At 39.4% G+C, this 27,570-nt stretch overlaps 1 protein-coding gene across 13 annotated transcripts in view; it reads left to right on the forward strand.

The window, feature by feature from the left end:
- Positions 1 to 27,570, forward strand: part of SWT1 (SWT1 RNA endoribonuclease homolog) — a 106,368-nt gene that overhangs the window by 51,876 nt on the left and 26,922 nt on the right. For 8 of the 13 annotated variants that reach the window (XR_009595864.1, XR_009595865.1, XR_001044138.5 and 5 more), the window contains 2 exons: positions 761 to 948; positions 16,418 to 16,549. Coding sequence is in view for 4 of the 13 variants with exons in the window: in XM_012187733.5 (XP_012043123.1) it covers positions 761 to 948; positions 16,418 to 16,549 (320 nt within the window). In the remaining 9 variants the exon portion in view is untranslated. Of the gene's footprint in view, positions 1 to 760; positions 949 to 16,417; positions 16,550 to 22,834; positions 22,942 to 27,570 lie in introns of those variants that run through there. The other 5 variants (XR_009595866.1, XR_009595867.1, XR_009595869.1 and 2 more) reach the window with 3 other exon arrangements.

A 27,570-nucleotide genomic window follows, 5' to 3' on the forward strand; every position in this document is an offset into this window, starting at 1 on the left:
ATAGAGTAATTGTGAGGATTAAATGAGCTAAATAGATATAAAGTTCTTAGAAAATTCCTATACATAAGAACTGCTCAGTAACTATGAACTGTTGTTACAGTTTTGGAAATTTCCTTTTTTTTTAATTTGATAAGCATGAAGCTAATGTTTGAAATCATACTTTTATCAACAAAGGAAACCTAGAGAAACGGAGTGATTTTAAATTCACAAAGATGTTATAGATGAGCCAAGTCAACAAACTCAATAAACTCATAGTTAAAAACTTTTTTCCATTCTATCTATTTTTCACCTAAGTTAATATTTTCACCCAGGGTGATTTTTTTAAGAAAATGTCATTTGAATCAATGGTATTGCTTTTTCACACTGTTTAGAAATATGCTCAGATCTGTTCTTAAATATTTTTAATTGGTCGTGCTATTTACTATACCATCATCTTCCATCAGCTACCAAACTTCTTAAAAGAGCAGTATAGAACCATTGTTCCTATTTCTATGTTCACTTATTTCTTAATCCCTTACAAGTAGAATTCTACTTCTATACTCTGTAATAAATAAATGGGAAATACTGTTTCTTATAAGTGGAGAAGAAAAAAATTTTTAGCTCTGATTCTATTCTGATAATATTCTGTACATAATCAAGGACAAAGAATAAATAGCACTTCCACGAAAGGCAGAACATTTGTGATCTACAATTGGCGTTCTTTCTCTCTCACTTACTAGTGAAGGACTAGCTGCATATTATGTAATTCTTATTTCCCCAGGGCAAGGCAAAACTTAAGCAAAATTCTTCGAAAAATATCCCGGGTAAAAGCCAGGAGGATAATTCTCTGATGAAATCTGATAACCAAGAAATCACCGTTTTCCCCGGTTCTTATCCTCCCCAACCCAGCAGGCATCAAGAAATCTGGTCTATCCTAGAGAATGTTTGGATTACACTGTATCAAAACAGGTACTAAATTAACAAGAATTTTTGAGTTTCAGGGTTTTCCATTATTGCTAGTGTTCATTAAATAGTGTTTGGGGTGTGATTTTTTTTTTTTTTTAACTACCAAGTGTCTTAGTCTTTTAAAAATTTTGTTTGTTTGTATTCGCTTTTGGTTGTGCTGGGTCTTGTTGCTACTCGGGCTTTTCTGTAGTTGGGACGAGCAGAGCTCAAGCAGGGCTTACTCTAGTTGCGATGGACAGGCTTCTCACTGCTTCTTTTTTTGCAGAGCACAGGATGTGGGGTGCATGGGCTTCCCTAGTTGTGGCTCCCAGGCTCTGGAGCACAGGCTCAATAGTTGTGGTGCACGGGCATAGTTGCTCCACAGCATGTGGGATTCTCCTGGATTAAGGATGGAACCTGTGTCTGCTGCATTGGGAAGTGGGTTCTTTACTACTGAGCCACCAGGGAAGCCCTGGTTTGTGACTTTAGCAATATAGTTTGTACTAGATTATCTTATGAGGGCCTTTTGTCAAATTATACCTTAGAGGTAGTGCTGCTTAAATAGGGGCTCAGAATTATCTGGAGAGGGTAAAAAATACATATGGTTAGGTTCTCTTGTTAGAAATTCTAATTCAGTAGCACAGGGCTTCCATGGTGGCTCAGCTGGTAAAGAATCCACCTGAAATGTGTGAGACCTGGATTCGGTCCCTGGGTTGGAAAGATGCCCTGTAGAAGGGACAGTTACCCACTCCAGTATTCTGGCCTGGAGAATTCCATGGACAGAGGAGCCTGGCAGGCTATATAGTCCATGAGTCGCAAAGAGTCAGACAAGACTAAGCAACTTTCACTTCACTTTAGGACTGAAGCTGAACTAGTGCTTCTGTCTAGTGATTCAGATGTGAAACTTTGATGAGAATCATTGCCAGATACGTCAGATCATTTGCCAACATGTCAAAACCAATGACTAGTCACCAGGAGTGGCTAAGAAATTAGCAGGATCCAAAGGCTTCTAAGAAATAAGATGCAAAATAATATAAATAAAACATTGGTCTAGATTAGGAAAAATTCATGCAAAAATTTTTTTAAAGATAAATACTTAAGTGGAGTAATACTTTTGTTACTTTCATACACATAAAGTATTCTTGTCTTAGTGAAATGAAAAGATAGAGACCATTTGCGAGCAGGCCTTTAAATAGGTTGCTGGAGTAACTTAAAAAATAATAGAAAACAACTGATTTTAAAGTAGGCCAAAAAATAAATAAAGTAGGCCAACACTCCCTTCCATATTTTTCCTCAAGCCCATAGTCTTTATATAACTAATATGCCGATCATACTGTATGCCTTGTAATATGATTTTGGTTTGAGAGCCCATTTTGTTATTTTGGATTAAGAGCCTCTATCCATTCTAGTTGTTTACAAGATCAGTAAAGTGGTCTTAGCACTCCATTTAAACGTCTGTTCTCATTCAATTATAGATTTAGGACTGATTTTTTAGTCCTTGACAATAGTTGAAAATTTTTTCAAACAAATTGTAGTCTTTTATACTAAAGAAATAACTATATCTGACATGTGAGGTAAAGAAAACAATATTTAAAATTTTGTAATCTCATATAAAGCAAAGATTTTGTTTGTCCAGTCTTAATGTATTTTTAATGTTGTGGCTTATCATATATTCTTGTTAGCAGAATGTTGTATATACCAGACAGAGATAATCATTTTGAAACTGAAATAGTTTAAAACAATAGTTCAGTTCAGTTGAGTCATTCAGTTGTGTCTGACTCTTTGCGATCCCATGGACTACAGCACGTGAGGCTTCCCTGTCCATCACCAACTCCCAAAGCCTGCTTATCAAGTCAGTGATGCTATCTAACCATCTCATCCTCTGTTGTCCCCTTCTCCTTCTGCCTTCAATCTTTCCCAGCATCAGGGTCATTTCCAATGAGTTAGTTCTTTGCATCAGGTGGCCAAAATGCTGGAGTTTCAGCTTCAGGATCAGTCTTTCCAAAGGATATTCAAGACTGATTTCCTTTAGGATTAACTAGTTGGATCTCCTTGCAGTCCAAGGGACTCTCAAAAGAGTCTTGTCCAACACCACAGTTCAAAAACATCAGTTCTTTGGTGCTCAGCTTTTTTTATGGTCCAACTCTTACATCCATACAGAACTATTGAAAAAACCATAGCTTTAACTAGACGGACCCTTGAGGGCAAAGTAATGTCTCTGCTTTTTAATATGCTGTCTAGATTGGTCATAGCCTTTCTTCCAAGGAGCAAGCATCTTTTAATTTCATGGCTGCAGTCACTATCTGCAGTGATTTTGGAGCCCCAAGAAAATAAAAGTCTGTCACTGTTTCCATTGTCTACCCATCTATTTGCCATGAGGTGCCAACTAAGGCCTGTCTAGTCAAGGCTATGGTTTTTCCTGTGGTCATGTATGGATGTGAGAGTTGGACTGTGAAGAAGGCTGAGAGCTGAAGAATTGATGCTTTTGATCTGTGGTGTTGGAGAAGACTCTTGAGAGTCCCTTGGACTGCAAGGAGATCCAACCAGTCCATTCTGAAGGAGATCCGCCCTGGGATTTCTTTGGAGGGAATGATGCTGAAGCTGAAACTCCAGTACTTCGGCCACCTCATGTGAAGAGATGATTCATTGGAAAAGACTCTGATGCTGGGAGGGACTGAGGGCAGGAGGAGAAGGGGACGACAGAGGATGAGATGGCTGAATGGCATCACTGACTCGATGGACGTGAGTCTGAGTGAACTCTGGGAGTTGGTGATGGACAGGGAGGCCTGGCATGCTGCGATTCATGGGGTCGCAAAGAGTCGGACACGACTGAGCGACTGAACTGAACTGAACTGAACTGAACTGATGGGACTGGATGCCATGATCTTAGTTTTCTGAATGTTGAGCTTTGAGCAAACTTTTTCTACTCTCCTCTTTCACTTTCATCAAGAGGCTCTTTATTTCTTTTTTGCTTTCTGCCATAAGGGTGGTGTCATCTGCATATCTCTCCTGGCAATGTTGATTCCAGCTTGTGCTTCATTCAACCCAGCATTTCACTTGATATACTCTGCAATTAGCAGGGTGACAATATGCAACCTTAATGTATACCTTTCCCGATTTGGAATCAGTCTGTTGTTCCATGTCCAGTTCTAACTGTTGCTTCTTGACCTGCATACAGATTTCTCAGGAGGCAGGTCGGGTGGTCTGGTATTCCCCTCTCTTATTCCCATCTCTTTAAGAATTTTCCACAGTTTGTTGTGATCTACACAGTCAAAGGCTTTGGCGTAGTCAATAAAGCAGAAATAGGTGTTTTTCTGGAATTCTCTTGCTTTTTTGATGATCTAGCGGATGCTAGCAATTTGATCTCTGGTTCCTCTGTCTTTTTTAAATCCAGCTTGAATGTCTGGAAGTTCTCAGTTCACATATTGTTGAAGCCTGGCTTGGGGAATTTTGAGCATTACTTTTCTTGCATGTGAGATGAGTGCAGTTGTGCAGTAGTTTGAACATTCTTTGGCATTGCCTTTCTTTGGGATTGGGATGAAAACTGACCTTTCCCAGTCCCATGGCCACTGCTGAGTTTCCCAAATTTGCTGGCATATTGAGTGCGCACTTTCACAGCATCGTCTTTAAGGATTTGAAATAGCTCAGATGGAATTCTGTCATCTCCACTAGCTTTGTTTGTCGTGATGCTTCCTAAGGTCCACTTGACTTGCACTCCAGGATATCTGGCTCTAGGTTAGTGATCACACCATTGTGGTTATGTGTTTCATCAAGATCTTTTTTGTATAGTTCTGTGTATTCTTGCCACCTTGTCTTAATATCTTCTTCTTCTGTTAGGTCCATACCATTTCTGTCCCTTATTGTGCCCATCTTTGCATGAAGTGTTCCCTTTGTATCTCTAATTTTCTTGAAGAGGTCTCTAGTCTTTTCCATTCTATTGTTTTCCTCTATCTCTCTGCACTGATCACTGAGGAAGGCTTTCTTTTCTCTCTGTGCTATTATTTGGAATCTATATTCAAATAGGTATATCTTTCCTTTTCTCCTTTGCCTTTCACTAAGCGAAAGAATATTAGAGCAAAAACAATATTTAAGGGGGAAGTCCTAAGATGGCGGAGGAATAGGACAGGAAGACCACTTTCTCCCCCATGAATTCATCAAAAGAAGATTTGAACACTGAGTAAATTCCACAGAACAGCTTCTGAATGCTGGCAGAGGACATCAGGCACCCAGAAAAGCAGCCCATTGTCTTTGAAAGGAGGTAGGAAAAAATATAAAAGACAAAAAGAGAGACAAAAGAGGTAAGGACGGAGATCCATCCCGGGAAGGGAGTCTTAAAAAAGAGAGGTTTCCAAACACGAGGAAACACTCTCACTGGAGAGTCTGTGGCGAGCCTTGGAACCTCAGAGGGCAACATAACCAGGAGGAAAAATAAATAAATAAATAAATAAATAAATAAACCCCACAGATTACGTGTCCAATGGTAACTCCCCGTGGAGAAGCAGTGCAGAGGCCTGATCCACCACTGGCAAGCGGGGGCTGGGCAGGGAGGCGGGGGCTGTGTTGCTTAGAGTAAGGACTGGACCTGAATGCCCCGAGGGCAATCTTGAGGGAACTAACTTGAGATAGCAAACCAGACTGTGGGATAGCTATCCTGAGAAAAGCCCTATCGTAAGACACCACCAGGCCCGCTCACAGAACAAAGAATTGAGCAGAGCTAGCCAGCTGCAGACCTGTCCATCCCTCACCAGAGACAGGCAGGTGAGGGCAGCCAGAGCCGGAAGGGGGCAATTGCAGCCCCAGAGAGGCATCACCTACCAAACTGCAAGCAGGCTTCGTTGCTAACCAAGACTTCTTGGGATTCGGGACGATTGACATCTGCCGGGAGAGTCGCAGCCAGAGATCAGCCCCCAGAAGAGAGACACAGCACACCTGAGAAGGTGCACGAGTTGTACACTCAGAAAACTGAGTAGCAGGGATGGGGGAGGCAATAAATTGCAGCGACTGTGCTCACCAAACACCTGGTCACCTGAGCTGCTCGGGCATGGGAAGGGCACAAAATGTGAGCACAACCAAGTCTGTGCCTTTGTGGAGTACCCGAGTACCCTGAACCTGAGTGCTTAGACCTGGGAAGTGCATACAACCCAGGGCCGGCCTCACACAGTTCCCAGCAGAGCAACCGAGAGCCTAAGCAGTGTAGACAGGGAAAGCACACACGCAGTGAGTGGGGGCAAACCCAGTGTGGCTGAGACACTGTGAGCACACGCCAGTGTTATTTGTTTGCAGTGTTCCTCCCTCCCACAGCACGACTGAACAAGTGAGCCTTAAAAAGTGTCCACCACTGCCCCCTTGTGTCAGGGTGGAAATTAGACACTGAAGAGGCCAGCAAACAAAAGAAGCTAAAAACAGAGGGAACCACCTTGGAAGTGACAGGTACAATAGATTAAAACCCTGTAGTTAGCACCGACTACATGGGAAGGGGCCTATAGATCTTGAGAAGTATAAGCCGAATCAAGGAACTATCTGAAAATGAACTGACCCCACATTGCCCACAACACTACCAGAGAAAGTCCTAGATATATTTTGACTATTAAACTAAAAATTTTTTTTTTAATTTTCATTTTTATAACCTATTACTTTGTAAAAAAAAAAAAAAGACCCTATTTTTAAAAGCAAACTTCATATATATATATATTTTATAATTTTTGTGACTTTGTTTTTTTCTTTAATATTGTATTTTTGAGAATCCAACCTCTACTCTAGATTTTTAATCTTTGCTTTTTGGTATTTGTTATCAATTTTGTACCCTTAAGAATACAATCTTCAGTACCCATTTTTACTTGGGAGAGAGATTTCTGGCTTGACTGCTCTCTCCCCCTTTGGACTCTCCTTTTTCTCCACCAGGTCACCTCTGTCTCCTGCCTCCCCCTTCTCTTCTCTACCCAACTCTGTGAATCCTGTTGTATGCTCTGGACTGTGGAGAAGACAGGGAACTGATTGCTGGCTGGATCTGTCTCTCTCCTTTTGATCCCCCCCACCTTTATCCTCTCAGCCACCTCTGTCTCCTTCCTCCCTCTTTTCTGTATAACTCCATGAACATCTCTGAGTGGTCCAGACTGTGGAAAGCACATAGGGAAGTGATTACTGACTAGCTTGCTCTCGCCTCTTTTGATTCCCCCTTTTCTCCTCCTGGTCACCTCTGTCTCCTTCCTCCCTCTTCTCCATGTAACTCTGTGAACCTGTCTGGGCGTCCCTCACTGTAGAGAAACTTTTTATCTTTAACCTAGATGTTTTATCATCGGTGCTGTGTAGATGGAGAAGTCTTGAGGCTAATGTAAGAATAAGGCTGAAAACCAGAGGCAGGAGGCTCAAGTCCAAATCCTGAGAACACCAGAGAACTCCTGATTCCAGGGAACTTTAATCGATAGGAGCTTATCAAATGCCTCCATACCTACACTGAAACCAAGCACCACCCAAGGGCCAACAAGTTCCAGAGCAAGACATACCATGCAAATTCTCCAGCAACATAGGAACATAGCCCTGAGCGTCAATATACAAGCTGCTCATAGTCACACCAAACCCACTGACATCTCATAACACATTACTGGATACTTCACTGCACTCTAGAGAGAAGAAATCCAGCTCCACCCACCAGAACACCGACACAAACTTCTCTAACCAGGAAACTTTGACAAGCCACCCGCCCAACCCCACCCATGGCGAGGAAACTCCATAATAAAGAGAACTGCACAAACTGCCAGAATACAGAAAGACCACCCCAAACACAGCAATATAAACAAGATGAAAAGGCAGAGAAATACCCAGCAGGTAAAGGAACAGGATAAATGCCCACCAAACCAAACAAAAGAGGAAGAGATAGGGAATCTACCTGGTAAAGAATTCCGAATAATTATAGTAAAAATGATCCAAAGTCTTGGAAACAAAATAGAGTTACAGATAAATAGCCTGGAGACAGGGATTGAGAAGATGCAAGAAAGGTTTAACAAGGGCCTAGAAGAAATAAAAAAGCGTCAATATATAATGAATAATGCATAAGTGAGATCAAAAACACTCTGGAGGGAACCAACAGTAGAATAAGAGGCAGAAGATAGGATAAGTGAGGTAGAAGATATAATGGTAGAAATAAATGAAACAGAGAGGAAAAAAATGAATTAAAAGATGAGGACAATCTTAGAGACCTCTGGGACAATGTTAAATGCCCCAACATTCGAATCATAGGAGTCCCAGAAGAAGAAGACAAAAAGAAAGACCATGAGAAAATACTTGAGGAGGTAATAGTTGAAAACTTCCCTAAAATGGGGAAGGAAATAATCACCCAAGTCCAAGAAACCCAGAGAGTCCCAAATAGGATAAACTCAAGACAAAACACCCCAAGACACATATTAATCAGATTAACAAAGATCAAACACAAAGACAAGATATTAAAAGCAGCAAGGGAAAACAACAAATAACACACAAGGGGATTCCCATAAGGATAACAGCTGATCTTTCGATAGAAACTGTTCAGGCCAGGAGGGAATGGCAGGACATACATAAAGTGATGAGATAAAATAACCTACAGCCCAGATTACTCTACCCAGCAAGGATCTCATTCAAATATGAAGGAGAAATCAAAAGCTTTACAGACAAGCTAAAGCTGAGAGAATTCAGCACCACCAAACCAGCTCTCCAACAAATGCTAAAGGATCTTCTCTAGACAGGAAACACAGAAAGGGTGTATAAACTCAAACCCAAAACAATAAAGTAAATGGCAATGGGATCATACTTATCAATAATTACCTTAAATGTAAAAAATGGGTTGAATGCCCCAACCAAAAGACAAAGACTGGCTGAATGGATATAAAAACAAGACCCCTATATATGTTGTCTACAAGACCACCTTGAAAAAAGGGACACATACAGACTGAAAGTGAAGGGCCGGAAAAAAATATTCCATACAAATAGAGACCTAAAGAAAGCAGGAGTAGCAATACTCGTATCAGATAAAATAGACTTTAAAACAAAGGTTGTGAAAAGAGACAAAGATGGACACTACATAATGATCAAAGGATCGATCCAAGAAGAAGATATAACAATCATAAATATATATGCACCCAACATAGGAGCACTGCAATATGTAAGACAAATGCTAACAAGTATGAGAGGGGAAATTAACAGTAACACAATAATAGTGGGAAACTTTAATACCCCAATCACACCTATGGATAGATCAACTAAACAGAAAATTAACAAGGAAACACAAACTTTAAATGATACAATAGACCAGTTAGACCTAATTGATATCTATAGGACATTTCACCTCAAAACGATGAATTTCACCTTTTTCTCAAGTGCACATGGAACCTTCTCCAGGATAGATCACATCCTGGGCCATAAATCTAGCCTTGGTAAATTAAAAAAAAATGAAATCATTCCAAGCATCTTTTCTGACCCCAATACAGTAGGATTAGATCTCAAGTACAGGAGAAAAACTATTAAAAATTCCAACATATGGAGGCTGAACAACACACTGCTGAATAACCAACAAATCACAGAAGAAATCAAAAAGAAATCAAAATATGCATAGAAATGAATAAAATGAAAACAACCCAAAACCTGTGGGACACTGTAAAAGTAGTGCTAAGGGGAAGGTTCATAACAATATAAGGCATACCTCAGGAAACAAGAAAAAAGTCAAATCATCTAACTGTACACCTAAAGCAACTAGAAAAGGAAGAAATGAAGAACCCCAGGGTTAGTAGAAGGAAAGAAATCTTAAAAATTAGGGCAGAAATAAATGCAAAAGAAACAAAAGAGACCATACCAAAAATCAACAAAGCCAAAAGCTGATTCTTTTAGAAGATAAATAAAATTGACAAACCATTAGCCAGACTCATCAAGAAACAAAGGGAGAAAAATCAAATCAATAAAATTAGAAATGAAAATGGAGAGATCACAACAGACAACACAGAAATACAAAGGATCAGAAGAGATTGTTATCAGCAACTATATGCCAATAAAATGGACAACTTGGAAGAAATGGACAAACTCTTAGAAAAGTACAACTTTCCAAAACTGAACCAGGAAGAAATAGAGAATCTTAACAGACCCATCACAAGCACAGAAATTGAAACTGTAATCAGAAATCTTCCAGCAAACAAAAGCCCAGGTCCAGATGGCTTCACAACTGAATTCTACCAAAAATTTAGAGAAGAGCTAACACCTATCCTACTGAAACTCTTCCAGAAAATTGCAGAGGAAGGTAAACTTCCAAACTCACTCTATGAGGCCACCATCACCCTAATACCAAAACCTGACAAAGATACTACAAAAAAGGAAAATTACAGGCCAATATCACTGATAAACATAGATGCAAAAATCCTTAACAAAATTCTAGCAAACAGAATCCAACAACACATTAAAAAGATCACACGTCATTACCAAGTGGGCTTTATCCCAGGGATGCAAGAATTCTTCAATATCAGCAAATCAATCAATGTAATACACCACATTAACAAATTGAAAAATAAAAACCATATGATTATCTCAATAGAAAGTGAGGTTGCTCAGTCGTGTCCAACTCTTTGTGACCCCATGGACTGTAGCCTACCAGGCTCTGAGGAGCCTCTCAGTCCTTGGAATTTTCCAGGCAAGAGTACCAGAGTGGGTTGCCATTTCCTTCTCCACGGGATCTTCCCAACCCAGGGACTGAACCCGGGTCTCCCACACTGCAGGCAGATGCTTTACCGTCTGAGCCACCAGGGAAGCCTAAGAAAGCCTTTGAAAAAATTCAACATCCATTTATGATAAAAACCCTCCAGAAAACAAGAATAGAAGGAACATACCTCAACATAATAAAAGCTATATATGACAAACGCACAGCAAACATTATCCTCAGTGGTGAAAAATTGAAAGGATTTCCCCTAAAGTCAGGAACAAGACAAGGGTGCCCACTGTCACCACTACTATTCAACATAGTTTTGGAAGTTTTGGCCACAGCAAGCAGAGCAGAAAAAGAAAAGGAATCCAAATTGGAAAGGAAGAAGTAAAACTCTCACTGTTTGCAGATGACATGATCCTCTACATGGAAAACCCTAAAGACTCTACCAAAAAATTACTAGTGCTAATCAATGAATATGGTAAAGTTGCAGGATATAAAATCAACACACAGAAATCCCTTGCATTCCTATACACGAATAATGAGAAAATAGAAAGAGAAATTAAGGAAACAATTCCATTCAGCATTGCAATGAAAAGAATAAAATACGTAGGAATATATCTACCTAAAGAAACAAAAATCCTATATATAGAAAATGATAAAACACTGGTGAAAGAATCAAAGAGGACACTAATAGATGGAGAGATATACCATGTTCATGGATTGGAAGAATCAATATAGTGAAAATGCGTATACTACCCAAAGCAATCTATAGATTCAATGGAATCCCTATCAAGCTACCAACGGTATTTTCACAGAGCTAGAACAAATAATTTCACAGTTTGTATGGAAATACAGAAAACCTCGAATAGCCAAAGCAATCTTGAGAAAGAAGAATGGAACTGGATGAATCAACCTGCCTGACTTCAGGTTCTACTACAAAGCCACAGTCGTCAAGACTGTATGGTACTGGCACAAAGAGAGAAATATAGTCAGTGGAACAAAGTAGAAAGCCCAGAGATAAATCCATACACCTATGGATACCTTATCTTTGACAAAGGAGGTAAGAATATACAATGGAGAAAAGACAATCTCTTTAACAAGTGATGCTGGGAAAACTGGTCAACCACTTGTAAAGGAATGAAACTAGAACACTTTCTAACACCATACACAAAAATAAACTCAAAATGGATTAAAGATCTAAATGTAAGACCAGAAACTGTAAAACTCCTAGAGGAGAACATAGGCAAAACACTCTCTGACATAAATCACAGCAGGATCCTCTATGACCCACCTCCCAGAATATTGGAAATAAAAGAAAAAATAAACAAATGGGACCTAATTAAAATTAAAAGCTTCTGCACAATAGAGGAAACTATAAGCAAGGTGAAAAGACAGCCTTCAGAATGGGAGTTCAGTTCAGTCACTCAGTCGTGTCCAACTCTGTTCGACCCCATGAATCGCAGCACGCCAGGCCTCCCTGTCCATCACCAACTCCTGGAGTTCACTCAGAGTCATGTCCATCGAGTCAGTGATGCCATCCAACCATCTAGTAGCAAATGAAGCAACTGACAGAGAGTTAATCTCAAAAATATACAAGCAACTCCTGCAGCTCAATTCCAGGAAAATAAATGACCCAATCAAAAATGGGCCAAAGAACTAAACAGACATTTCTCCAGAGAAGACATACAGATGGCTAACAAACACATGAAAAGATGCCCAACATCGCTCATTATCAGAGAAATGCAAATCAAAGCCACAATGAAGTACCATTTCACGCCAGTCAGAATGGCTGCTATCCAAAAGTCTACAAGCAATAAATGCTGGAGAGGATGTGGAGAAAAGGGAACCCTCATACACTGTTGGTGGGAACGCAAACTAGTATAGCCATTATGGAGAACAGTGTGGAGATTCCTTAAAAAACTGGAAATAGAACTGCCATATGACCCAACAATCCCACTGCTGGGCATACACACCGAGGAAACCAGAATTGAAAGAGACACGTGTACCCCAGTGTTCATTGCAGCACTGTTTATAATAGCCAGGACATGGAAGCAACCTAGATGTCCATCAGCAGATGATGGATAAGAAAGCTGTGGTACATATACACAGTGGAGTATTATCACTCAACCATTAAAAAGAATACATTTGAATCAGTTCTAATGAGGTGGATGAAACTGGAGCCTATTGTACAGAGTGAAGTAAGCCAGAAAGAAAAACACCAATATAGTGTAATAACACATATAGATGGAATTTAGAACGATGGTAATGATAATTCTCTAAGCCAGGCTTCAGCAAAACGTGAACCGTGAACTTCCAGATGTTCAGGCTGGTTTTAGAAAAGGCAGAGGAACCAGAGATCAATTGACAACATCCGATGGATCATGGAAAAAGCAAGAGAGTTCCAGAAAAACATCTATTTCTGCTTTATTGACTATGCCAAAGCCTTTGACTGTGTGGATCACAAGAAACTGTGGAAAATTCTGAAAGAGTTGGGAATACCAGACCACCTGACCTGCCTCTTGAGAAATCTGTATGCAGGTCAGGAAGCAACAGTTAGAACTGGACATGGAACAACAGACTGGTTCCAAATAGGAAGAGGAGTACATCAAGGCTCTATATTGTCACCCTGCTTATTTAACTTCTATGCAGAGTACATCATGAGAAACGCTGGGCTGGAAGAAGCACAAGCTGGAATCTAGATTACCGGGTGAAATATCAATAACCTCATATATGCAGATGACACCACCCTTATGGCAGAAAGTGAAGAGGAACTAAAAAGCCTCTTGATGAAAGAGAGGAGAATAAAAAAGTTGGCTTAAAGCTGAGCATTCAGAAAAGTAAGATCATGGCACCTGGTCCCATCACTTCATGGGAAATAGATGGGGAAACAGTGGAAACAGGGTCAGACTTTCTTTTTTTGGGCTCCAGAATCACTGCAGATGGTGACTGCAGCTATGAAATTAAAAGATGCTTAGTCCTTGGAAGGAAAGTTATGGCCAACCTAGATAGCATATTGAAAAGCAGATACATTACTTTGCCAACAGAGGTTGGTCTAGTCAAGGCTATGGTTTTTCCAGTGGTCATGTATGGATGTGAGAGTTGGACTGTGAAGAAAGCTGAGTGCTAAAGAATTGATGCTTTTGAACTGTGGTGTTGGAGAAGACTCTTGAGAGTCCCTTGGAGTTCAAGGAGATCCAACCAGTCCCTTCTAAAGGATATTAGCCCTGGTTGTTCTTTGGAAGGAATGATGCTAAAGCTGAAACTCCAGTACTTTGGCCACCTCATGTGAAGAGTTGACTCATTGGAAAAGACTCTGATGCTGGGAGGGACTGGGGGTAGGAGGAGAGGGGACGACAGAGGATGAGATGGTTGGATGGCATCACTGACTCGATGGACGTGAGTCTGAGTGAACTCGGGGAGTTGGTGATGGACAGGGAGGCCTGGCGTGCTGTGATTCATGGGGTCGCAAAGAGTCGGAGACAACTGAGCGACTGAACTGAACGATAACCCTGTATGTGAGACAGCAAAAGAGACACAGATGTATAGAACAGTCTTTTAGACTCTGTGGGAGAGGGCGAGAGTGGGATGATTTGGGAGAATGGCATTGAAACATGTATATTATCATATATGAAACAGATCACCAGTCCAGGTTTGATGCATGATACAGGTTGCTCAGGCTGGTGCACTGGGATTACCCAGAGGGATGGGATGGAGAGGGAAGTAGGAGGGGGGTTCAGGATGGGGAACACATGTATACCCATGGCGAATTCATGTCAATGTATGGCAAAACCAATACAATATTGTAAAGTGAAAAAATAAAAAATAAACAATATTTAAGTTATTTTAATCTTTAATGGCACCCCACTCCAGTACTCTTGCCTGGAGGATCCCATGGATGGGGGAGCCTGGTGGGCTGCAGTCCATGGGGTCGCTGAGAGTTGGACACGACTCAGTGACTTCACTTTCACTTTCATGCATTGGAGAAGGAAATGGCAACCCACTCCAATGTTCTTGCCTGGAGAATCCCAGGGATGGTGGAGCCTGGTGGGCTGCCGTGTATGGGGTCGCACAGAGTCGGACATGACTGAAGCGACTTAGCAGCAGCAGCAGCAGCAATCTTTCTTTTATTTAGAAAATATTTTGAATAGTTTATGTGATGTAGAAGTGACCTATAATATACATGCGTTTGTGTTGAATGTTACAGAGCTCTTGTTAATTTCTTGATATTACACTTTATATTAAAGTCCTTCAGTAAGTGAAAAATGCTTATAATTACTTTATCATTGTATAGTTTTTAAAGCCTACTTCATTGTTTGTTGTGCCTGAATGTGTACCAGAGTCACTGCAGAACTTCTCAATATATTCATGTTTGAGCCTTTCACATAGAGATGTTTATTTGAAAATCTGGTGGACCATGCACTGTTTTTCATATAAAACTATTCTGAGTACTAGTCGCTAAGTCGTATCTGACTCTTTGCAGCCCTTTGCACTGTAGCCTGCTAGGCTCTTCTGTCCATGGGATTTCCCAGGCTAGAATATTGGAGTGGGTTGCCATTTCCTCCTCCAGGGGATCTTCCTGACTCAGGGATCAAACCCTTGTCTCCTGCTTGGCAGGTAGATTCTTTACCACCGAGCCAGCTGGGAAGTCCTAGAGCACTTATGCACAACCCTAAGAGGCTGAGATTAGCAGCTGCAAGCTTTTATATAAGGAAAGGATAAACAACGTGGTCCTACTATATAGCACAGTGGACTATTGTTTAGTATGTAATCATAAATCATAATGGAAAAGAATATTTAAAAAGAATGTACATATATATGTATAACTGGATCACTTTGCTGTACAGCAGAAATACACACAGCATTCTAAATTAACTACACTTCAATAAAAATATTGGAAAATGACGGAAATTTATTCAGTCACAGTCTGAAGACTAGAAAGTCTGAAATCCAGGTGTCTGCAGAGTTGGTTCCTTTAGGAGGTTCTGAAGGAGAATCTATTCCATGACTGTCTCCAGCTTCTAGTAGCTGCCAGCAGTATTTGTAGATATATCACTCCAGTCCAGTCTCTACCTTTGTCTTCACATAGGGTAGTGTCTACCCTAATCCAGCATGACCTCATTTTAACTTAACTTACATGTGCAAAAATCCTATTTTAAATAAGGTCACATTCTGAGGTTGTGGGTGAACATGAATTTGGGGGGAACAGTGTTCAACCCATACAACATATGTTTTGAGTTTTTATATGATTTTTTTATGTTATATGAGTACATTTTGTTTACCTTAATTTTTCTGTTTCATAGATGGCATAAGCCTCATCTTAACAGTTATTTGGTATTTCATCAGGTAGCTAATTTACTACTTCACACTTTTTAAAAATATTGTTGGACACTGCGGTAGTTATTAATTATGCCTGTTTCTAAAGTTGGAATTATCAGAACAAAGTGTATGAACATTTATAACATCCAGTTTCAGCAAACTAAGTCTGATGTGTGATTTTTTTTTCTTCATCGTTGTATATGAGAGTATGGTCGTTACTACGTACTGACTTGAATATGGATTGATAGCATTACTTCCCTTCTGTCTCTTATGGTCTCTTAGAGTGAAACATTATTCACACAGTTTTTACAGTATTACTTTCTATTAGACCTATATAGTTGTTGACCCCTATTCTTTGCATGAATGGATGTCTGGACATTTCTTTTATTTCTCATTTAAACAGATCAACATTATGAGCTATAAGTTATAAACATTATTTTATACATTCGAAGTTGAAACACTTGAATTACAGTAAATATGCGTGTGTACCTATGAGCATTTTTTTTCTTACTATTTTAGCATGGATGTGTTTCAAAGGTTGGATTCAAATTCAACTCTGACGTCTTCAAAGATAGCATCATTTGAAGAAGCATTTGTATATCTTCAAAAGTTAATGGCAGCTGTTAAAGATATTCTGGAAGGAATTCAGAGGTAAATACTACTTAGTTTTAAGATTTCATTTATTTCTTACTTTACTGTTTCTTTTAGGCTTATCGGCTTTTTCAGAGTTGGTGGGAGTCTTCCAGCAAGTTTTATAAACTAGTAGCTTTTAGACTGAGCTTGTCTCCCTCTGTTGCAGAGAATGCCTGCTTCAGCTGATCATCTGGACCACAAAATGTATCTACTTTTTTCCTTTCTAGAAAAAAATTGGCTAGATTGTAGGCTTCATAAGGAGCTTGTCTTTACTGCATAACTGTAGCTCCAAGAACAGTGCCTGACACGTGATGTTCAGTTCAGTTCAGTTCAGTTTCTCAGTCATGTCTGACTCTTTGCAACCCCATGGACTTCTGCTCACCAGGCTTTCCTCTCCATCACCAACTCCCGGAGCTTGCTCAAACTCATGTCCATCAAGTTGGTGATACTATCCAACCACCTTATCTTCTGTCATCCCCTTCTCCTCCTGCCTTCAGTCTTCCCCAGGATCAGGGTCTTTTCTAATGAGTCAGTTCTTCACATCAGGTGGCCAAAGTATTGAAGTTTCAGCTTCAGCATCAGTCCTTCCAATGAATATTCAGAACTGATTTCCTTTAGGAGGAACTGGTTGGATCTCCTTGTAGTTCCAGGGACTCCTAAGAGTCTTCACCAGCATATAATGGGCACTCAGCAATTACGTGTTGAATGTGTGTGAGTGCTCAGTTGCTCAGTCGTGTTGACTCTTTGCAACCCCTTGTACTGTACACCAGGCTCCTCTGTCCATGGAATTTTCCAGGCAAAGAATACTGGCATGGTTTGCCATTTCCTCCTCCAGAATAAAAAGTAGTATATGCTAAGGTAATTATCACTGCCCTTTAAAAGAAAAAACATGCTAATATTTGTTAATATGGTTGATTTCATCCAATACAGTCTCACAGTACCACAAACTGAGAAAGTTTGAGGAGCAACTTAGTCTTTCAGTGCTTTGAGACTTAATTCGTATGTGATTATTAAATATTTATGAAGTATATAGAAAACATAGTTCTGGAAAGGTATAGAAGTGACCATGCCATCTTTCTAGTGTGAAGTCAGATATTTTCTTTTGTGGCATTAAAGGAGATTACTTGCAGTTGTTTTTTCTTTATGCCAAAATTGCTTGATCTGAATTAGACATACAGCTTGCTCTGAGAAGAATGCTGTTCTTTACCAATTAAAAAACAAAACCAAAAGCTGATGTGATTTTAACAAGTCAAAGTTTTAAAAACTTGGATTTTTAAAACAACAGCAATTTTTGATTTTGCTTATTTCTTTTTAAGAGTTTTTGGAAACATCATCTCATTAATGTGTGAAGCATTTGTACCTCTTTTTGGATCACTTGGCTAATATAATTCTTAGAATGAAAGGTTACCAAAGCTTTTTGCTACTCTTAAGTTACTGACTGAAGAGGGGACAGATCCTAAGTTAAATTTCATCTCCAAGTGCACATAGGTTGTTTTTTTTTTTTAATTTAAGGCAATAATATTCCATAAAAGTAGCTGTATGAAGAAGAAATACTCGGTTCTTATTTTAGCTGTGTAAAAGATGTTTCACATGCTACACTGCATAAAAGCCATGCTTGACATATTACCTTTTCTATAGAAAGTAGAGATATTAATCTGACTTCAATTACTAAACAAATGTTTGTTGAGCACCACCTATGCTTGGCATCATGTTAGGCTCTGGGGAATCAAAGATACATGAGAAGCAATCTCTGACTCCAGTGAGCTTGCAGAAATAGTGCTAACAGTCACATTAAAACAGATAATTATAATAGAGAGTTACTAATATTTTAATAGGAACACAGGCAGTGGAGGGAGGGAGGGTTTGGCAAAAGATGAGACTGGATGGGGGTTGGAGGGAAATGTCTTTTCAGCTTCATAAAGCAGTTTCCACTTTATCCTGTGGGCTAGTATTTCACACATCCAGAGCTGTTCTGTGCCATGACAGACGTGTTTCTAGTCCAAAAAGCTATGGAAATTCTGTGTACTATATTACCCACTGAGAAAATCACTATACATCCTTTGGTAGGTTTTATGGACTTTGCTGTAGAGAACCCTTCTTAATTTTAGAAGCTTTAAACATATTGTCCCCTGGACCCCACCCCAGAGATTCTGATTCTGAGGGTGTGCCTGGCTATCACAATTATAAAAATTTCTCCAAGTGATTCTAATGTGTAGGCAGATGTTGAGGACCACTAGCCAGTGTGCTTAACCACTTGTTGTCAGAGTGTGGACACAGAACCAGCCTCATCATAGCCACCTGGAACTTGTTAAAAATGTAGATTCTCAAACCCTGCCCTGCCTACTGAATTAAAAACTCTGGGGGTAGGGCCTGGTGGTCTGTGCCCTGATTCTGTGCACACTAAAGGTTGAGCACCAATGGGCCTAAGTGGTGCTCAGCCCTAGTGGCCAATTATAATCACCTGGGAGCTTAAAAAAAGAAAAAAAGGCTGGGCACTAACCCTAAACCTATTCCATCTGAATCGCTAGGAGTGGGACCTGTGTGTAAGCATTTTTGTTCACTCCCATGATGATTCTTATGTGGAGTCATGTTTGAGAAGGTGTAGCATGTACTGTTTTCAAAAACGGTACCTAAAGAAATAAACACTAGAATTTTAAAGCTGGTTGAGTTTTGTTACTCTTTGCTTTAAGTGTACATCAGTTCAGTGCAGTTCAGTCGCTCAGTTGTGTCCGACTCTTTGCGACCCCATGAATCTCAGCACGCCAGGCCTCCCTGTCTATCACCAACTCCCGGAGTTCACTCAGACTCATGTCCATCGAGTCGGTGATGCCATCCAGCCATCTCATCCTCTGTCGTCCCCTTCTCCTCCTGCCCCCAATCCCTCCCAGCATCAGAGTCTTCCAATGAGTCAACTCTTCACATGAGGTGGCCAAAGTACTGGAGCTTCAGCTTTAGCATCATTCCTTCCAAAGAAATCCCAGGGCTGATCTCCTTCAGAATGGACTGGTTGGATCTCCTTGCAGTCCAAGGGACTCTCAAGAGTCTTCTCCAACACCATAGTTCAAAAGCATCAATTCTTTGGCGCTCAGCCTTCTTCACAGTCCAACTCTCACATCCATACATGACTACAGGAAAAACCATAGCCTTGACTAGACAGACCTTAGTCGGCAAAGTAATGTCTCTGCTTTTGAATATGCTGTCTAGGTTGGTCATAACTTTTCTTCCAAGGAGTAAGCGTCTTTTAATTTCATGGCTGCAGTCAGCATCTGCAGTGATCGGACACAACTGAGTGACTTCACTTCACCTCAAGGAATAAGGAAGTATTGGTTACTCTGCTGGTTTTCAGCATGTGACCTGGGGAAAATTGTCTTGAGCCTCAGTCTCTGTCTATAAAAGAAGCATAGAGCTTTTCATTAAGTTACTGCGCTTCAAAAATTGAGTATTGGTATAACTAATCAAGCCAATGATTCTCTGCTTATTAATGCAGAGTTCTAGATCCTATCTAAGACTTACTGAAATCACTTCAATATCTGTAGATATTTTGTAGAGAAGAACAGTTGTATTTTTAACAAACTTTCCAAGAGATTTATATGCAATTTGTACAGGAACACATTTAAAAAAATTAATCCAACCTCCTGTAGTAAGTATATCAGAACTTCTTGAGCTACCAGTAGAGGGCATTATGATTAAAAAGTTTGCCGATTTAAATATTTATTAATCAATAGAAACTACTAAAATTGCAAGTTTTTTTTTAACTGTTCAGACAATGGACATTTGAATCAAAATGTATTAAAAGTTAATAATTATATTATTTTGTCAAGTGTTATGTGATCTTAAAATCTTTTAAAGTAGTTCAGTGTAAACATTGAAAAATACACTCAAATTTGTAATGACTGCAAATTCATTAACATTTTGGATGCTTGCTAAAATGAAATAGTTTCCTTTTTTGAGCTATATGCTCAGTGAATATATGTCAGCTCTGTTTCTTTTTATTGTGCTGTGCTAAGTCACTTCAGTTGTGTCCAACTCTTTGCAACCCTATATAGAATATAGCTTGCCAGGCTTCTCTGTCCATGGGATTCTCGAGGGAAGAATATTGGACTGGGTTGCCATTTCCTACTCCAGGGGATCTTCTTGACCCAGAGATTGAACCCATGTCTCTTATTAGAGCAGATCATTTATGGTGTTATTTTAGGAACTGGCAATAAATAACCTGTTAATCAAGTCCTTCAGTTAAAGAAGTGAATGAAAATGTGTGTGTTGAACTGAGTTTGTAGCTGCCTTCACTAATGTCATCTGCTCTAGCTAAGCTGCTATTTCTTTTCTTAGAATAACTTATGCCTTCTTTACATGATGTATGTGAAAATCTTTTTAAACTGTAACATATTTATAAGTGTTAGTCTTTATTTTCTCTTTAAAGTTGAGATGTTTAATTTGAAATATTAACTGTATATTTTAATTTTGATAGAATTCTAAGCATCATTATGGTGAGTTAAGATTAAAAATATTGGTGTTAGTGGTTGTCCACACAGTTACATAGTTGGATGCGGAATACCTAATTTGGTAAAAGTTGAAGGAATGGGAATATTGCTGATTTCTGCACTTTCTGCACACTTTTTTCTTGGGTAGGAGAGTGAACTTAACTAACTTATTTGGTTTAGAAATTGCTTCTTTCTTATCTTTCCTTTTATATGTATATAGGGCAGTAGCAGCAGCAGGGTTAATTTCAGCACTTTTGTTAATATTTTCTCATATAAACACTAGTGAACCAGTCAGTATTCTTTCCATGTAGACAAAAGTGTTGTAAGATTTATTTTTTAGGTCAGTACTATGTAGTCTCATTTTATACTTTAGTGAATTTATGTCTAGATTGGTCAAGTCATTCTCAAGATAAGAAAAACCTTTTGCTTAGGATATGAAAATTATAAAGCTTCACTTAGAGTAAAAAATTAATTAGAGTCACATGGCAAATACTAGAACTAAGAAAACTTCTGAAAGTGAAAGTGAAGTCGCTCAATCGTGTCCGACTCTTTGCGACCCCGTGAACTGTAGCCTACCAGGCTCCTCTGTCCATGGGATTCCCTAGGCAAGAGTACTGGAGTGGGTTGCCATTTCCTTCTCCAAGGGATCTTCCCAACCCAGGGGTCGAGCCCAGGTCTCCCGCATTGTAGACAGACGCTTTAACCTCTGAGCCACCAGGGAAGCCCATACATTAATTAAAAAAAACATTACATGTCCTGTGCTTAAATCGACATCTCTACAAAGTCAACTAAACCAGTCATGTAATGCAAATCTGAGGCATACTATAAATGTGTGCAGCTTCAACCTGAAAGATAATACTCAAAACAACAAAGAATGTGTGTTTTTGTGTTTGTGGAGTAGGTGGTGATCTGCCTAGTTTAGAAGCTGAGGAGAGGACAGAGGGAGAGTGAGGCTAGGAAATTGTAATCTGCCTGGATTTTTAATCATATAATCTACCTTATTTATAAAATAAGGTTGAAATTATTAAAAAGAAAAAAAACCGAACTGTAGCATTTGAATTCAAAACTATAACTAGATCATGCTCAAGTGTGAATATTCATTTTATCACTTGGTTTAATATGTAAAATTCTGTATTTCTATGTCAATTTCATGAACTCTGGATTTCTAGCGCATGTATCCATGGATGAAGTGGTTGAAATAATGAATGTTTTCTCAGTCTCATATTTGGAGTCTTATGGGAGAGAGTTATAAATAACTTGGCACTTTCTGCAGAGGAGGGAATTTTTTTCTGTGATGGGGTATCCAAAGTTTAATTAATTTTTATCTCTTAAGCTTAGATTTTTTTTTCTAGTTGTCATATTTGGTTTGGTGGTTTTTAAATATAGACTGAGTACCAAATGGTGTCTTGGACATAATCTTATCTTGTATGGGCATTCATTTGTGATCACAGAATATGATTTTGGAAAAAGAGACTTCTGCTTGAATTTAGGAAAGGAAGATGATTAATTTTTATCATCTTCAAATGCTTAATAATCTTCAAAACCTTTGTAACATCCATTACATTCCTGTGGCTTTGGTTTGAAATACTTTATTTGAATACTTTATACTGGTTTTCCAAAACAATTACAATCCAGTCACAAAGCTTGGGGTTGTGTATGTGTTATTTACATATATATTTTCTTATTAAGTCTCAAAATAAATAATTTTCCTATTACTCTCTTACCCCATTTTAACATAAGAACAAAACATACACTGATATAGCCATGCATAATTCCAGGGATAAAGAATCCTACAATTACAGCAGTTTTTTATATCTATCAGAGAAGGAAATGGCAGCCCTCTCCAGTATTCTTGCCTGCAGAATCCCATGGACAGAGGAGCCTGGTGGGCTGCAGTTCATGGGGTTTCAAAGAGTCAAACACAACTGAGTGAGTAACACTTTATATCTATCATTCCTGCTGATTGATAATGATAGTAGCTTCAAAGAGTATGGAGTTGTATTTGAGGGAAAATTTTATTAACTTACTATTATCTGTTTTGATAGCCAACCTGAGATTTTAGAAGGGTTATTTAGAAAAGATCCTTCATTTGACACAAAGACAACATTCTTTAGGCTGTTCTATAGGTTAAGTTAATTGCTGAAACAAAAGTTTATTGAAAGACATGTGGAAAATAAAGACCTAAAAATTAGTGACTTTTCAACATCTCAACTAATTGCTGTGGGCAAGATGTTCAGTTCACTTCAGATCAGTCGCTCAGTTATGTCCAACTCTTTGTGATCCCATGGACTGCAGCATGTCAGGCCTCCCTGTCCATCACCAACTTTCAGAGTTTACTCAAACTCATGTCTGTTGAGTCAGTGATGCCATCCAACCACCTCAACCTCTGTCGTCTCCTTCTCCTCCCACCTACAATCTTTCCCAGCATCAGGGTCTTTTCAAATGAGTCAGATATTCACATCAAGTGGCCAAAATATTCAGCTTTAACATCAGTCCTTCCAGTGAACACCCAGGACCGATTTCCCTTAGGATGGACTGGTTGGATCTCCTTGCAGTCCAAGGGACTCTCAAGAGTCTTTTCCAACACCACATTTCTTCTCCAATACCACAACACAGTTCAAAAGCATCAATTCTTCTGCGCTCAGCCCTGTTTATAGTCCAACTCTCACATCCATACGTGACCACTGGAAAACCATAGCCTTGACTAGACGGACCTTTGTTGACAAAGTAATGTCTCTGCTTTTTAATGTGTTATCTAGGTTGGTCATAGCTTTTCTTCCAAGGAGTAAGCATCTTTTAATTTCATGGCTGCAGTCACCATCTGCAGTGATTTTGGAGCCCCAAAATTAAAGTCAGCCACTGTTTCCCCATCTATTTCCCATGAAGTGATGGGACCAGATGCCATGATCTTTGTTTTCTGAATGTTGAGCTTTAAGCCAACTTCTTCACTCTCCTCTTTCACTTTCATCAAGAGGGTCTTTAGTTCCTCTTCACTTTCTGCCATAAGGGTGGTGTCATCTGCATATCTGAGGTTATTGATATTTCTTCTGGCAGTCTTGATTCCAGCTCGTGTTTCCTCCAGCCCAGCATTTCTCATGATGTACTCTGCATAAAGGTTAAATAAGCAGAGTGACAATATACAGCCTTGACGTACTCCTTTTCCTATTTGGAACCAGTCTGTTGTTCCATGTCCATCCACATATCAGTCTGACTGAATTATCCAGCACTAGCTGGTATTTAGTTAACCTTTCTCTTTAATGCTATTGAAGGTAATAGATCATTCATGACTTATGTTTTAAAATAACTAATTTCATTTTAAATATCTGAAGCTCTTATGTGTGCTTCCTAGCATTTGTAATTCAAGAATAGGCAATAAGAACCTCTATTTTTATCCTAAATATCAACACTGTAATGCCAGTTATTCCTGTTACCCTTAAAGCATTTCTCGGTGTTAATGTTCTTTTGTTTTAGTCAATAAAATCCAGTGATGGAGCTAAATGTTTCCCATTATAAACTTTTTGATCACACCAGAATCAGAGTCAAATATAAAAGAAGATGACTTCTTGGAGATAAATAATTTGTTTATAGAGTTGTTTTTATTTAAAATCAATACTTTAACATTTTCCTTTTGTTTTGTAACTGGTTATTTATACCTAATGACTTACTGATCTGATATTTACTGAAAATTCCCTGCTATCAAGTCTTCTAAGAAGTGCTAAAACTACCAACCATTCCAGTTTTCAGAGAAGCAGATGGGATAAATGTCCGATTAAATCAGTGGGATTAAACATAAGTAAAATAAATGAAATGGTGGGGTTTAAGGGGAATCAAAGGTACTCAGTAAGGGAGATCATAATAATTTTAACTTAAATAGTAAGTATATAGTGAATGTATGGATAAAGGCAGATGATTAGTTCTAATTCTTCCCTATAAAGTTGTACAAAAGGTTTAAAGTTAGAGTGTACCCTAGACTCTAGGATTAGTCTCAATCTATTTTGAGAAATATCCTCTTGTGCCTCTAAAGAACTTTTAACACTGTACTCGGCCAAACCATCTACCCATTGTGAGAAGTGATGCAATCAGTAAAACTGTTTCCAGTAATATAAGAGGTTGAGTCCAACTCAGGACAATGTTTTTTACATAGAAGATAATAAATATTTATTATACACTGGAAACCCCTGGAATTATGTTACATTCTGATGGTCCAGTCCTTGTGACTAAGGCATAAATCTTTAAGAATCAACATATGATTACCTGTAATAATAATGAAACTGGAAGTATAAGTTATAAATTTTCCAATTAATGTTTCTTTTTTGCTAACATTAAGCTAGTTTAGTTTTTGACAACCACGTAGCTATATATTTTCCCCAACTTAATTGTTGAGCTAAAACAAGTAGAATCATCAAAATATATTTTTATATTAAAGATTGTATTTTATGCATATTTTATTTAAACTTTTGGTAACTAGCTGAAAAAGTGTGAGTACTTTGTACAGCATTGGAGTATGTGCATGCATGCATGCTAAGTCAACTTCAGTCATGTCCAAGTCTTTGTGACCCTATGGACTGTGGCCTGCCAGGCTCCTCTGTCTGTGGGATTCTCCAGGCAAGAATACTGGAGTGGGTTGCCGTGCCCCCCTTCAGAGAATCTTACTGACTCAGAATCGAACCCACGTCTCATGTCTCCTGCATTGGCAGGCGGGTACTTTACCACTAGCACCGCCTGATAAGCCCCACATTGGAGTACAAGGTAGTATCTTCTGTAAAAGGATTTGCATTCGTTTATCAGGGTGACTCTATCCTAGAAGAAGTGAAATAAACCTTTTAGGAAGTTACTAGATCTGAGTTAATACTAATCCCTGCTGCTGCTGCTGCTGTTGCTGCTGTCACTTCAGTCGTGTCCGACTCTGTGCGACCCCATAGACGACAGCCCACCAGGCTTCCCCGTCCCTGGGATTCTCCAGGCAAGAACACTGGAGTAGGTTGCCATTTCCCTAGAGACTTAAAATTTCACTGTTGCAATTGTGCACTGTTGGAGAAATGACCAGGGAAATAAATCAACATTGATCAATAAACAGTGACTACTGGTTTGTTTGGAAACTTGGAAAGTACAAAGTTGGAGAGTTAGTGACAGAAAAATCTGGAAAAGAGATGTGTAATGGGCACATAGAGGTATAATGGGCATAGAGTATGAGAGTATTTGTTTCCCATGTGAATGCTCATCAAAAGCTACCCACTGCAGAGGAGATTGTCAGTAATCAAATGGACAGGATCGGCTGTCCTATGGATATCAATCAGCCTTTTCACCTACCCACCCGAGTATTTGGTCAGTGAGCTGTTATGCAAAGGGACAGTGGCAGCCTGGGCTCTCAGCCAACTTGAGCTCAAATGTGGGACTTCTTCTCATTAAGGCTGCTCTGGCTACTACCACTGTTGAGAGCCCAAATTTCCAACAGAAGAGGCAAATGCTAAGCATCCTATAAGGCACTATTCCCTAAGGAATCATCAAACCACAGTGGCAGTGATTCAGATCCCTTCCATCATGAAGGCGGCAGTGATTTGTCTTCACTGGAGTAGACACTTCTTTAAAATATGGAATTAACTTCTCTCACTGCAGTATTTGGGGAAGGCAATGGCAACCCACTCCAGGACTCTTGCCTGGAAACTCCCCACGGACGGAGGAGCCTGGTAGGCTGCAGTCCCTGGGTCGTTAAGAGTCGGACACGACTGAGCGACTTCATTTTCACTTTTCACTTTCATGCATTGGAGAAGGAAATAGCAACCCACTCCAGTGTTCTTGCCTGGAGAATCCCAGGGACGGGGGAGCCTGGTGGGCTGCCGTCTACGGGGTCGCAAGAGTCTGACATGACTGAAGCGACTTAGCAGCAGCAGCAGCAGCACTGCAGTATTTCTATCCGCAACCCCATCTGTTGATTTAAGGAATTTGTTGGCCACTGTCTTGATAGCCAGTACAACTAAGAAACTAGTTTTGCAGCGAAAGAGGTACAGCTCTAGCTACATGGAATTCACTGACTTTATCATATACTCATCTAAGGAACTAGCTTGGTAAACACTGTAAAAGACTTATTTCACATACCAGTTGTAATCCATGAAGTTAGGGTGCTGTCCTAGCTAATGTATGAAACACAGAGAGGGACAAACAGCTATGTATGATGCTGTTTCTCCCTTAGAATATGTAGATCCAAGAATAAAGGAAATAAGTGGTGCTGGTTTCTCCACTATTAAACTGAATAACTCTTCTCCTGGTAACAAAGTACTGTTTCAGGCATTGCTCAGTAAGGAAAACAGGAGCCACTTTAGCCATTTCAGACAGAATTTAATATACACAGTTTAATTTCAGTGCTATTAGAAGGACTAGAAGAGCAGAGGAGAGAAAATGGGAATATCTGGCGAAGCAAAAAAGGATTTTTAATGTTTTGAAATTTCCTGTATCATGCTGTGCCTCTGTACCATAGGACCATCATACTACATGATTGCTATGGTTTTTTTTTTTTTTTTTTTTTTTTGGCCATGCCTTGTGGCATGAGGGATCTCAGTT

This window comes from Ovis aries, chromosome 12 (assembly GCF_016772045.2).
Source record: "Ovis aries strain OAR_USU_Benz2616 breed Rambouillet chromosome 12, ARS-UI_Ramb_v3.0, whole genome shotgun sequence".
NCBI classification, from domain to species: domain Eukaryota; kingdom Metazoa; phylum Chordata; class Mammalia; order Artiodactyla; family Bovidae; genus Ovis; species Ovis aries.